This window comes from Echiichthys vipera (genome assembly GCF_963691815.1).
Source record: "Echiichthys vipera genome assembly, chromosome: 6".
NCBI classification, from domain to species: Eukaryota; Metazoa; Chordata; class Actinopteri; order Perciformes; family Trachinidae; genus Echiichthys; species Echiichthys vipera.
In genome coordinates this window covers 34925984-34939818 of record NC_139831.1, presented here as the reverse complement: position 1 = coordinate 34939818, position 13835 = coordinate 34925984, and the positions used below count along the sequence as shown (strand labels likewise).

General features: G+C 43.7%; 1 protein-coding gene across 1 annotated transcript; it reads left to right on the top strand.

Annotated features, from left to right (window-relative positions):
* Positions 1 to 255: 255 nt before the first annotated feature.
* LOC310948375 (zinc finger MYM-type protein 1-like) lies at positions 256 to 2045 on the top strand (the record flags this gene model as incomplete). Its single annotated transcript, XM_083915467.1, has 2 exons — positions 256 to 879; positions 966 to 2045. 2 exons carry the CDS (start codon positions 256 to 258, stop codon positions 2043 to 2045), a joined length of 1704 nt encoding a protein of 567 aa, XP_083771593.1.
* Between the last annotated feature and the right edge of the window lie 11790 nt (positions 2046 to 13835).

The following is a 13835-nucleotide window of genomic DNA, read 5'->3' as shown; positions in this document are numbered from 1 at the left end:
AAAAACGGAAGACCAACTCCAGAGCTGGAATTAAAAGAAAAGGTTAAGAAAGTGGAAAGGCATTTCAAGACCAAAAATTATCAGCGGTATCCATGGATGACTGGCTGTAAGGAAACAAACAGGCTGTACTGCTGGAGTTGTTTACTTTTTACAACTGACAAGTCATCCACCTGGGTCAGCGGCGGATTTGTCAGCCTTACAAATCTGACAAAGTCAGCCCATCGACATCAAGATTCTGCGGCACACCTGCAAGCGATGGTCAATTTGAAAACTTTTGGGGACACAAGAATTGATCTTCAGCTAGATGAGCAGCGCCGGAATCATACAACGGCCCACAACAACAACGTCAGGCAGAACAGAGAAATCCTGAAACGTCTCATCAATGTCGTCACATTTCTTGGAAAGCAAGAGCTGGCATTTCGAGGACATGATGAGAGTAAAGATTCTGAAAACAAGGGGAACTACTTGGAGCTTCTGGAGTTTTTGGCGGGGTATGACAGCCCTCTGCGCTGTCATCTGAATTCGGCCACTGTTTTCATCGGCACCTCCAGCAAAATTCAGAATGACCTGATTCAATCGGTGGCAGATGTAATGACCGAAGCAATGAGGGAGGAGGTGAGGAACACGCCTTTTGTCTCCGTTATGGTAGACGAGACAACTGACGTAAGTAACTCTGCTCAGATGTCATATGTCTTGCGTTACACCACTGACGGTGGTGTCAAGGAGCGCTTTTTCCAGTTTGGTGATGTCAGTGGTGATAAGCGCGCAGAGGCCATAGCTCGTCAAGTTTTGGAGTTTCTGGAGGACTGTGCCTGCACCAATAAAGTAATTGCCCAGTGTTACGATGGAGCTGCAGTCATGGCCTCTGGACTGAATGGGGTGCAAGCTAAAATAAAGAAAAAAATTCCACATGCTCTCTTTGTTAACTGTTATGCGCACTCTCTGAACCTCGTCATGTCTCAAAGTGCTGCCAAAATCAAAGAGTGCAATTTTTTTTCTCCCACCTAAGTGGCCTCGCAGCCTTCTTTACAAGGTCAGCCAAACGCACGAAACTCCTGGATGAAATATGCCAGCGAAGACTGCCCAGAGTGACTCCAACACGGTGGAACTTCTCATCACGTTTGGTTTGCACTGTGTATGAGCGGAGAGAAGAACTCTTGGAGCTCTTTGAATTCATTGTTGACAACCACCATGATTTTGATGCTGATGCTGTACACAGCGCTGATGGATACACTGCACTGCTGACGGACTTCGAGTTCTGCTTTCTCCTCGCCACATTCAACTCCGTGTTTGCCTACTCCGACGTGCTCTTTGGGATCTTGCAGAATAAGGAGTGTGACATGCAGTTCTGTTTGTCCAGCATCGAGGACTTTTGCAGCACCACAGAGAGAGAAAAGGCAAAATTTGACTCCATCTATGAGGACACTGTGCGCGAAGTCGGGGTTCCCAGCGGGCGCAGAGCACGGAGAGTCGGAGATGTGCGCGCAGCGTACCAGCGGCTGCACAGTGAAATCCTGGACAACATCCTCACTCAGCTGAGGAACAGGTTCAAGGATCATGAAAAACTCATGTTCCTTGCCCTTCTGGACCCCAAGAAGTTTACCTCACACAGAGAAAACTTCCCCAGCTCTGAGTTCCAGAGCCTCACGGAAAGCTACGGGCTGCATTTTGACCCCCCCAGGCTCAAGACTGAACTGACGGTAATGTACAACATGGCAAACTTTGAGGCAAGGAGCCCAGCAGACCTGCTGCACTTTCTGATTCTTAAAGAGCTGACTGAGAGCATGCCGCAGCTGTATCACCTCACCTGCCTGGTGCTGACCATCCCCGTGTCCACCTCCTCCGTGGAGCGGTCTTTCTCGGCTCTGAAGCGCATCAAGACGCACGCTAGGAACAGTACTGGACAGGACCGCCTGGGAGCTTTGGCACTGATGTCCATAGAGAAAGGACTTCTTTTGGAGCTCAAATCAAAGGACAAACTTTATGACGCCGCCATCGCCCACTTCACAAAGAGAGACCGACGAATGGACTTCGTGTTTATTTAAGGTAGGCCTCTGTTATAATACACCTTGATCATTATTTCAAGGGATTAAGATTACTGGCCAAGTGGACATTTGGGAATTTGTATTTATTGCGGAGGTTGTCCCAGCGCAAATTGCCTTGAATTCAGTATGTGATCAATCAATCAATCAATCAATCAATCAATCAATCAATGTATCAAACGTATCATAAGTGTGTGGTTGGATTTTTCAGAGGGTTTTTATTCTCTTCATGTTCACTTGTCTGTCCCTTTCCCTGTGGAGAATTAAGGAGGTATAGTAGTAAAAATTGTGACTTCAATTTATTTGACATCGGTATTCATTGCGCTATGCGTAATTGCGCATGGAGAGGCATTTGCACTTCATTGCAACTTTAAAAAATAGTCTTTGTATTACAAGCTTTGTGTAACTTTTGAAATTGTATCGTAGATTGATAATGCTAATGAATTTATGTGTGAATGATTTGTCATGCGCCGTGATTTCATAGCGCTGTCCAAGGTGATGAAATGAGCCTCTGTGTCTGCAGCGCCACGGGGTGACATTCTGGGTGACCTTTTATATTTCCAGATTTTCCGAAGTTAATGTTGAGAATCTTTCTTGTTGCGGAGAATGTTATTGACGTTATGGTCTATTTGTTTACATCCTTGTCATTGTTAATTAAATTTGCACTTGTTAAACCCTTTTAATTCGTTGTACTGTTGCTTTTTTCCGCGATCATTTTTTTTCTTCTCGGTGGTGAGGTGAAGGCCCAGCTGTAGTGCTCACGGTTCGCCACTGCTAACTTTATGCTGTAGTATGCCACTGGTTTTCTCCTACCGTGACATGTCTCTTGCATTAATACTGCTGAAGCATTCTTGTTTTGTTTGTTAGCTACATACAAAAAGAACAGTTTTTTATAGTCTGGTGTTGGTAGTATTGGTGCATTTTGTATGTCCATTTTTAGAGTTTCAAAAGCTATATTTGCCTCTGTGGTCCACTTCAGTGGAGCCTTTAAAACCTGGGTATTTGCCTGTTTCATTAGTTCTCGTAGCGGAGCTGTTTTTTCCGCATAGTCTTCCATCCACTCAGAACTAAATCCTGTCATTCCTAAGAATGTCATCATCTGTCCTACAGTACGTGGTTTTGGAGCTCTAGCTATACCCTCTAATTGGGATGGTGAGATTGCTATGGCTCCTTGTGAGATTTTCCGTCCCAAGTACTCAACCTGTGTTTTACAGTACTGAAGCTTTGATTTTGAAACTCTGTGTCCTCCTTCTACCAATCGCCGGAGGATTTTGATGGAGTCTTTGTGGCAGTCCTCCAATGTCGGTGCGCAGAGCAACAAATCATCCACGTACTGCAACAGAGTGCCACTGAGCTCCAGTCCTTCCAAGTCTTGTCTTAGTATCTGGTTGAAAATGTTCGGCGATTCCCGAAATCCTTGCAGGATTCTGGTGTAAGTGTACTGCTTTCCCCTGTAAGTGAATGCAAATAGGTACTGTGAATCTTCATGTAGGGGAATGCTGAAAAATGCTGAACACAGGTCAATGACCGTGAAAAATTTCGCATCCGGTGGAACATTTGTGAGCAGCGTGTGGGGGTTTGGTACCTCTGCTACTTTGCCCTGTACTCGGTCATATACAATCCTTAGATCATGCACTAACCTGTATTTGGACTTGTCAGCTTTCAATACTGGAAGTATTGGAGTGTTACATGGACTATGTGTTTCTATCAGAACCCCTGCTTTTAGCAGACCAGAAATGGTCTTACTTATTCCTTCATCCGCTTCCGGCTTCAGCGGATATTGTCGGCGATTTGGGAGGGTTTCCTCTGGTTTAAGATCCACCTTTACTGGCCTGGCAGACTTTACCAGTCCAACATCAAAATCGTTCCTTGGCCACAGGTGATCCGGCACTTGTTTCAACATCTCTCCCAACAGGTTGTTTTCTGTCGCTTCTACATCTGTGTCCCTGTGACTCAGAACTTTTGCCATTATATTTACTTCCTGTGGTTTGGCCAACATCGATGTTCCGCACAGAATCTTGATCATCCTTGAGTCTTGTGTCTGAAGTATCAACGGATGATACCAGCAGAGTGATGTGAGGCGCAGATTCTGGAACATTGTGCCATTTATTGATGAAATCATTGGGTTCCACGCTGAGAGCTGCACCTTGTTCACCTACAATGATGTACTGTGTGACTAATTCTACTTCTGTTCCTTCCGTTTCTGTTCTCCACTTTCTTTCGAACTCTTCACCTCTAGCCACATCATATAACATTGTACAGTGATTGCTTTCGGGAGTTGTACTTTTAAATATTTCCCCCACTTCTGGAGTGCTTCCGACACTGGCTTTGTGATGTTCCCCAGCCAATATACTTTAGCCCTTTCTGATTGAACGGCCATTTGACCGTCAATGGTGTTTTCTACTGAATTTTGCATATTTTTTGACGAGCACAAAATTGTCATGTTTAATTTACACAATGCATCTCTTCCGATCAAATTGACAGGTGTTTGTTTTGAAACCAGAATTGGGATTTTAATTTTGTCGTTTTCTGTGGTTATCTTCACTGGAGTTGTCATTTGAAGTAGCTGCTTTTGTCCCGAGAATCCTACTGTCTCAACAAATCTATCTGACATGGGGAGGTGCTTCGCAAACTTCGGACCCACACATGTGTGAGTGGCTCCAGTGTCCACTAGCATTGGTACTTGTCTACCTTCAATTCAAACCTGCAGCATAGGTTCTTCATCAGCCTCCACTGTTATCAATGGAAACTGACCCTCCCCTTCAGGATTCTCTGGGCAACCCTAGTATCCAAAATTAGGTCTTCCCCAGGGGCCTGCCGAGCCTCTAGCTCCACGTTGCATTGTCCTGCCTCTGCCCCCTCTGAATGTATTGTTCTTTGGACATCGGTCTGCAAAATGTCCCGGCATGCCGCACTCCCAGCATTCACCATTGGTTCGCCGTGGTCCTTGTCCTCTGTAGGGACCTCCCCTTGAACGATATGTGTTTCCATATCCACCCCATGCACCACGGGATTGTTGGTATCCATTGGCAGCTTCTGGTGGCTGTTGCGCTGGTGTTAACGCTTGTGCAGGTGGTTGTGGGATCTGATTTTCTTGTATCTCCTGTACCACCATCACTTGTGACATTTGTACTTTCCTTGCAGCTCGTTAAGTTTTAACTGTGTCAGTTTCCGCTGCAAGTTTCTTTCAGCTTCCCCTTCTCTTTTTATGTCTTTACGATGTTTTTCTATCGCGTGTACCACATTGTCCCGAAACTGTTGGTGTGACATTGATGCCAGCCCTACCACCTCTTCCAGCTTGCTCTGGACTGGGGCTGGCATGGCCTCCACAATGGCGTTTCTGAACAATGTCATCAGCACTGGGCTGTTCTCAATCTCCTCCTCAGTTTCCTGCTTCCACCTTTTCATCTGCCTTGTGATGTACGTGGCTGGGTTCTCAGTCTCTGAGAGCAACTCCCCCTTAAGAGCCTTTGGATCAATTCTCGTGGGGTATTCACTTCGCAGCTCCGTCCACAGTGTGGTGCGATATGCGTTGAACTCGGTTCCATCTGCTCTTGGTTCTAACATCCACCCATTTTGGCTGAGTTTGAAAAGGTTCTCCATTGTTGCCGCCCCAAAACATCTTGCCCATATCGCTTTTATGTCACCGAGGGCCAGCATTTTTCCCACAGTTTCTTCTTCAAATGCTCTTATCCATTTGCTGGCTCCTTCGTGAATGTCAGGGAGTCTTGAGACAAGACCTGCAAGGTCGACTGTTTGCCATGGCACATAATGCCCCCGAGTGCCCTTTATTAAAATTGGATACTGGCCTGCCTCATATCTGTCTGGTTTACGTATGTTTGGCCTACATCTAAGGTCAAATTCTCTCGTCTGCGGTCTGTCGATTTTTGGAGGCTGGGGAACCTCTGGCCACTGTCGGAGTTCTCCATTTGTCTGTCTGTCCTGTGCTCCTTCATGGTATGTATCTATGTCTTCCTCCAAGTCTTGTATTTGGGATCGATTCAATTCTCTGTGAAGGTCAGTGCCTGCAGTATCCATGTTCAGCCGGTAGGACTGTCCTGCCTTGCTTGCATCTATGTCCTTGTAGCAGTCCAATATGGATGTCCTTTTCCCTGTGCTGCAAAACTTTGGCACCAGGCCTGATGTGTAATTAGCTCTTCTCTGAGTTTTGTCCGTGTCATCGCTCACACCCTGTTTCTGTGTTGTCATACTGTCGGGGGTCCTGGTCTGCGAGTTCTGTTTTCCACATATCTCCTCCATCTCCCCTGGCTCGGGTTGTGCATAAGGCGGAGGGGCCTGTGGTGAGGCATCCCTCACAGTGGCCCGTGATGAGGCTGGTGTCTGGGATTGTGTTGCCACTGTTGTTGGTGTTTGTTCCTGCTGCAGGTCAAAATCCCCAGAAAATATGATATTGCCAGCTAGGCTGGGGAAGATTCCTGCAGCCTGCTGTTTGTGCGCCTCTTTTTTCATTTGACTTTGATTTATCACGTTCTCTCTGAATTTTTCTCTGTATCTTTCACCTTCTGTCTTGAACAAGCTCAAAACCTTTAATTCAAGCTCTCTTTTCGCCTTCCTTTTTGTACTTTTTGTTTGTAGGTTTTTATTTGTCCTTCCATGTCCTCACAGGCTCCCACATCAAATGTACCCTCCTTCGGCCACGGTGCAGGCATTTTTCCCGTGCGCTTTGCCCATTTCTTTGAAAATCTTTACCTTAGCTATGCTAGTTATGCTAAGCTAAACTATGGCTACACCCAAGGTTTAATTTAATGTGCTAGTTTTTAGCTCAATGCTAATTAGCTTAGCCTTAGCTATGCTAGTTATGCTAAGCTAGGCTATGGTAATAGCTGTAATCAATTTTACATGTTAAGATTAGCCTTCCAGGTAGCTATGCTATTTGGGCCTATAGCTAACTGCTATTTCTATCAGTTACACCCCCGCCTGTCTGGCAGTCTTCCAAGCCACTCCTGGCAAAAATGACGTGTACTAAGAATTTAAACTGCACAACGTTAGATTCAAAATGGCGGCCCTCCAAGCCACGCCTAACTCCTAAATTTCAACTGCGCCACAACTCCAAGATGGCGATTGGCCTTTATAGCCACACCCAACTTCTGAAATGCAACCATGCCACAACCTAAAAATGATAACGCTCGCAAAACCTAAAAATGACAATGCTCGCAAAACCTAAAAATGACAATGCTTGCAAACCTAAAAATGACAACGCTTCCAAAACCTAATTTATTTAATTCACAGTATGTGCTTCACTGTTCATGGTATAGGCTTCCATCCATAACACATAGAGAGTAAAACAATCTATACAACCATTGATGGCAATGCCATAGGGTTTTAACTTATCATAGCCGTCCATGTGCCAAAGGGCATTTGGCCCTCTGCAGCTGTATTGTCATCTTCTCAGGCGTCGTGCTCGCCTTAATTCCACACCTTGTGGATCAACCAACTTGATAATGCATCTTATGGTATCTTGTGAAACAATAAATCCCTGTTGAACTGCGCGAAGATGTAGTCAACGGTACCCCTGCATCCGTCCATTTTTCAAAGTTCGGACACTTATTATTATATGATTGTTATGTGCAAAAATTGCAAGTATTTCCTTGTTACTGAAAGAAAGTTTGAAGTAGAGTTTAATCATGCTGTCTAATTCTGCCATTGCAGGCATTGTGAGCAGTAAAACTGCTGTAATTTATCTAATAGTTTTGAGAAGAGCCTTTTGCAGAAATTGAAGGTGGCAATTTGGTCTCCAGCCTTGGGACTAGCAACGCCTCATCATCCATCAGCGTGATGACGTTGCTGTCAATCTGTGAAGAAGAATAAAGAAAAGACAATTCTTTTCTTCTAAGTGCACATTGCAAAGTTGTGGGATAATACTGATCTAAATTTAAAGGAAAGCATTGAAAGCAGATGTCAGTTTATAAACAGAACAAAAATCCTACATTGTATTTTCGTGACTCTATAGCTTTTCAATAACTGCATCACTTGGCTAAAAAAAGAAGCAAGGGAGTGCTGACCCTTTCAATGTGACACTACACATTCCCTGACTTGTTATGAGTATCTGAATACTGTAATCAAACCTGATATTGTCCATTTCATTTCAGTCTAACCCTTTTCTTATTTCTGTGAATGAAAACAGTGTCTGAAAGCTTTCTGTGTTTAAAACTGTAACGACTAGCAGCCGTTACCTGTCAGGACCTTTCAGTTAACATAGTATCATGTAAGGGTAAATAACCACGCATGGTACATTTAAAATGTATTTATTAATTGTTTTTATTGCATTGCGCAGAGTCGCCTGTGTCGGATCCGTGTTTGCCTGCGAACAAACATACATAATTGATCTGTGGCGGTAGCATTTGTACAGTATATTTATAAAAGTAACGACATTAATAGCACGATGAAATCCAATGTAACATAGCATGTTAACTTACCCTGCCGTCTTCTCTTCCTCCGAGCGTGTACGGGCAAAAAGTTCTCTGGGGGCATGTACACCTATATATAGTTCCAGGAGGGTAACATTGTGTGGAAGGCCGGTAGAGGGGAGTTTGGAGTTTACTGTTTAGTGTATTAAATGTTATGTTAGATTAGTAGGTATCTATAAGATGTATTCATATAGGTGAAATGTTTATCCAATGTATATTCGTATGTGTACAATGGGGTATGAAAATATTTAGATTTAGGATTTATATTTTTTTATAAATTAGTATCTGGTTCATTTAAGGTATGAGTGAATCCAAGGCGTGACAGAGTTTAACACTTCGTAACTGAATAACATACTGAATCCTAGGTCAATATACTGTATATCAACATTCCCCCATTTGATCTTCTTTATAGAGATCACTTAGAATCTTTTAATCTAACACAGTCAGTGTCTGGTCTTACCCAACAGAAGGGCCATACCTTAGACCTTGTTCTCTCCTCCGGTTTTGATGTGGCCAATCTCTCCATCTCTGATATTGCTGTATCAGATCATCACCTGATTGAGTTTGAGTGCACTCTTGCTCGCCCTGTCCCCTCCCCCACTCAGCTCCCCCTTCTCTCACGGATCTTAAACCCCGCTACTGCGTCAAAATTCTCTGACCATTTTAGGCTAGCCCACCAGTCAAATCTTTCTGTCTCGTTTCCCACCTGCTCAAACGCTGATGACTTGGCCTCTCTCTTTAACTCAGCCTGTATGGATACTTTGAATCAGGTTGCTCCTCTGAAATGGAGCAAAGCCAAGGTAGTTTCACCCTGGCTAAATGACACCACCCGTGCTCTCCGGCGTGTCTGCAGACAAGCTGAACGCAAATGGAAAAAGGACAAGCTCCAAATCTCCTACGATCTTCTGCGCGATAGCCTAAACCGCTATCAGCTTGCTGTTAAAAAGTCAAAAACTGATTACTATGCTGAGATAATTAATAAGCAAGCTCATTGAACCAAAGTGCTTTTTAAAACTATTAACTTAATTTTAAACCCTGCTGTCCACACTATTGACAGCTCCACTGAAGCTTGTGATAACTTTTTAACTTTTTTTATTAAAAAAATTGACTCAATCAGAGCCAATATACTTAGTTCTCCTCTTGACCCTGCAGACTCTCAACCTCCTACCAGCTGCCATCTTCAGCACTTTGCACCAGTTTCTTCCTCTGAGCTATCTCTGAAACCCACTCACTGCCCCTCAGACGTCATTCCCTCTCAGCTCTTTCGAGATATCTTTTCCATTATCTGCCCTTTCATTGTGGCTATAGTAAACAGCTCACTAGTCACTGGTGTTGTCCCCTGCACTTTCAAGCATGCTACTGTGTAACCTCTCATAAAAAAACCTTCCCTTGACTCAAACGACTTAAAAAATTACAGATCTATCTCAAAACTACCTTTTATCTCCAAAATTTTAGAGAAAGTGGTTTTCCAGCAACTTACAACATATTTAAACAGTTTTAATTCATTAGATAAATTCCAATCTGGTTTTAGAGCTATCCACAGTACTGAATCTGCCTTACTAAAAGTATACAACGACATCTTGCTTACTTTTTCAGTTAAACTGGGTCATCACTCCTCTTCCTTTGCCACCATGAAATATGGGGTCCCCCAAGGTTCAATCCTCGGCCCCCTCCTCTTCTCTCTCTACATGCTGCCCCTCAGTTCCATCTTTCACAAATATGGCATCCAGTACCACTGCTATGCTGATGATACCAAGATCTACCTCCCAGTTGCCCCTCAGACCACATGCACATTAAACAAACTCTATAGTTGCCTCAATGATATCATATCTTGGATGGCATGCCATTTCTTACAACTCAACAATAGCAAAACAGAAGTCATTATATTTGTTCCCCCTCCCTCTGTCACCGCTTCAGCAGTGCGTTTGGTCCCCTCTCCAATAACGTGAACGCTGTGGTCAGGAATCTTGGTGTCATGCTGGATAGCTCTCTGAATTTTAATAAACAAATCAATAGTGTGGTTAGAAGTGGCTTTTATCAACTTAGAGTTATATCAAATCTTAAATCCCTTTTAACCCAGAATGATCTTGAAATTCTCATACATGCTTTTATTACCTATAGACTTGATTACTGCAATATTTTATACACAGGTCTTACTCAAACCAATATCCACAAACTACAGATGGTCCAGAATGCAGCAGCCAGATTGCTCACTGGCACTAAAAAGAGAGAGCACATCACACCAGTCCTGGCTCAGTTGCACTGACTCCCTGTCAAATTCAGAATTGATTTTAAGATTTTACTCTTTGTTTCTAAAGCTCTTAATGGTTTAGCCCCCCCTTATATTGTAGAAATGCTCTCCCCACACTCCACCCCCAGGTCGACCCGGTCATCTACAAAACAGCTCTTGTCTGTGCCCTGTACACGTCTCAAAACAAAAGGTGACCGGGCATTCTCTGTTGTTGGCCCAAACCTGTGGAATCCCCTTCCACTCCATATTAGGTCATCTACCACCCTTGCCAGCTTTAAGTCTAATTTAAAGACACACCTTTTCACTCTTGCCTTTAACAACCCTTAACCCTTAGGAGTGCTAAGACAGTTACATTTTTGTGGGAAGTCCTCAGTGATGTCCTAAGTGCCAAAACAAAATTACCATCTCTGGCTGTGATGTTGGACATTACCTCATTGACGACCCTGCCTACCCCATGCAGAATTGGCTCATGATCCCCTTTTCAAACACTGGCAGACTGACCACTGGACAACAGAACTACAATTAACGGCTGAGCAGTGCAAAGTCTGTTGTGGAGATGTGTTTCGGCAGATTGAAAGGACGATTGAGATGCCTCTGCAACTCCACAGTAGAATCACTGAGAGTCCTGGCAGTAGTTTTCTACCAACCCAGGATTTATTCACATATTTCTGGGACTGAAGTACACCTCAACTCTTTATCTTTTGCAGAAACACAATTTACTCATACTTCCTTGAAACAACTCAAAATACCCAGATCCCACTACGGGTGGTAATATTTCAGCTACAGTACATCCCTCTGAGCCCACGATTCCCACTATGGGGGAAACCAGTTGGCAGTCGTAAAACTGCCGTAATGCTGTGCTTAAAGAGCAATGCACCCAAAACAGACCTGAAGCCATTACAATAAGTAACTGTCATTACCTCTGGGTTACACCTCTTAAAAAGAAATGACTGCAAGCTCAAGCTGAGCAAGAAGATGACACTGACCTGCTGTGTGCTTCACAATATTTGTGAGGAACATAGTGACAATTTTGCAGAGGAGCACACTGCCATGCAAACATTCAGCCTCCTATTGAGGCATTACCTGAGCATGGGAATCAAATAGGGGCTAACATTAGAGCTGCACTAATGCAATATCAAATCAAATCAATATTTATTTATATGGCACTTTTCATACTTTGAACACACAAAGTGCCTTACAGAAAATAAAAGCAAAACAAAAATTAAACAAAACATAAACATCAAAGAAACACCATGAAAACCCAAACCTCCCACCCCCAAAAATATACACACAAAGATACACAAAGAAATACACACTCACGCACACAGACAGCCATACACACACCCACACAAACACACTAGCGGTTGCTGAGGAGCCATGGGTTGGCACCGAGATCTGAGTTGAGGAAGAATCTACCTTTGGGGGAGAGGAATCATGGTCCATGGCTGCCGGGGGCGCCGCCAGAGGGACCCCCCCAGCCCAGGAAGACAGCCCATGAGACAGCACATGCATTGGTGGACCAGAGACAACTCCAGGTGTGGTCGGCCCAAAGGAGGAAACATTGGAAAACCGAGGGGCTAAAACAGTAAAATAAGATAAAAAGGTATAGAAGCTAATTACGGAGTGAATACAAATAGTCATAACAGTAAAATAAGATGAGCTAAAAAAGCTCACATTAATACAAAAATATAAGCATAAAAAGAATCAGAATCGGGGTCCATAATAACTGAATGCTGCCTTCCCATGTGTTTTTGCTCTTACTTGTTGTACATGTTCTTTTTGGGAAGACCAGAGAGCAGAGCATTACAATAATCTAAACGACAAGAGATAAAAGCATGCATCAGCACCTCCGTGCTGGCCTGAGAGAGAAACGGGTGGACTCTGGCTATATTCTTAAGATGGTAAAAACCTATCTTTGTTATGTTTTTGATGTGTGGAATAAAACTGAGCTCAGAGTCAAAAGCACAACCCATACTTTTTACAGATTTTGAGGGTTTAAAATCATGTAACATTGGTAAAAGTTTTTCTCTCTGGCTGTCAGGACCTAAAACCTTTGTTTTGTCCTGGTTGAGCTGCAGGAAGTTTGCTGCCATACATGACTTGATGGCAGTGACGTGCAGTGAGGGTTCGGGTTGGGGAGGCACTGACTCACAAGTCAGATTTACAAACATACAGTAGGATGCCAATAGGATAGGATGAGAGAATAGGAGAGAACAGGATGCTGAAAAACATTTTAAAACACCAGTGCCACTGTATATTGCAGTATATCTTACCTTTACTTGTACATGACTTCTCGCTTTGACTGAAAGTGCAGCTTTGGAAATTTTCTTAGTTTAGAAATCAAATCCTCCATTTTCAGGGCGAGAAATGACAGCTAAGCTAAGCTCTACAGCGTTGCACAGCACACACTGTGTTTACTTTTTGCACACAGGTCAGAGTTCACCGTGATCTGCAGGCTATCAGGCTGCTCACTATCGCCGCCTTCCTTGAGGCAGAGGTACTGCCTGCCTCAAGCCAGGCATTTCCCCTGTGGATTTATGTCACATCAATAAGGTGTAAATATTACACACACACGTAAAATACATTACTGAACACCATGGAAAAGAAGACGTATGCTTTTATTTCATAAAAGTGTCCTCAACCATCATATTGGAAACATACACAGAAATGGGAACAAGCACGCGCAGAGGGCACGCGCTCAATACAGTTTGTGAGTGATTGCGCAATCTGGAGGGAGGCACGGCTGTCCGTGCCTCACCTCTCGTCTCCGAAGCGACTCCGCTTATTTAAACAGGAAATACAGAATTATCTGTGATTTTTACTATAAAAACGGTCAAAATACATTAAGAACCACACCAAAATCATAGTCCAGAGGATAAATATTAATACTTGTTATTTTATTATTTCGTTTCTTTTTCCTCTCATGATGACAGGGGAGGCACAGCCTCACCTGCCTCCCCTGACTGCACGTCACTGCTTGATGGCTACAATGCTGTTAAAAAGGGCATCACTTGGCCCTGTGTCATCAGGAGACACGGCGATGTACAGTTGCATATCATCAGCATAACTATGAAAGCTGATGCCGTGCCTCCTGATGACATCCCCAAGAGAAAG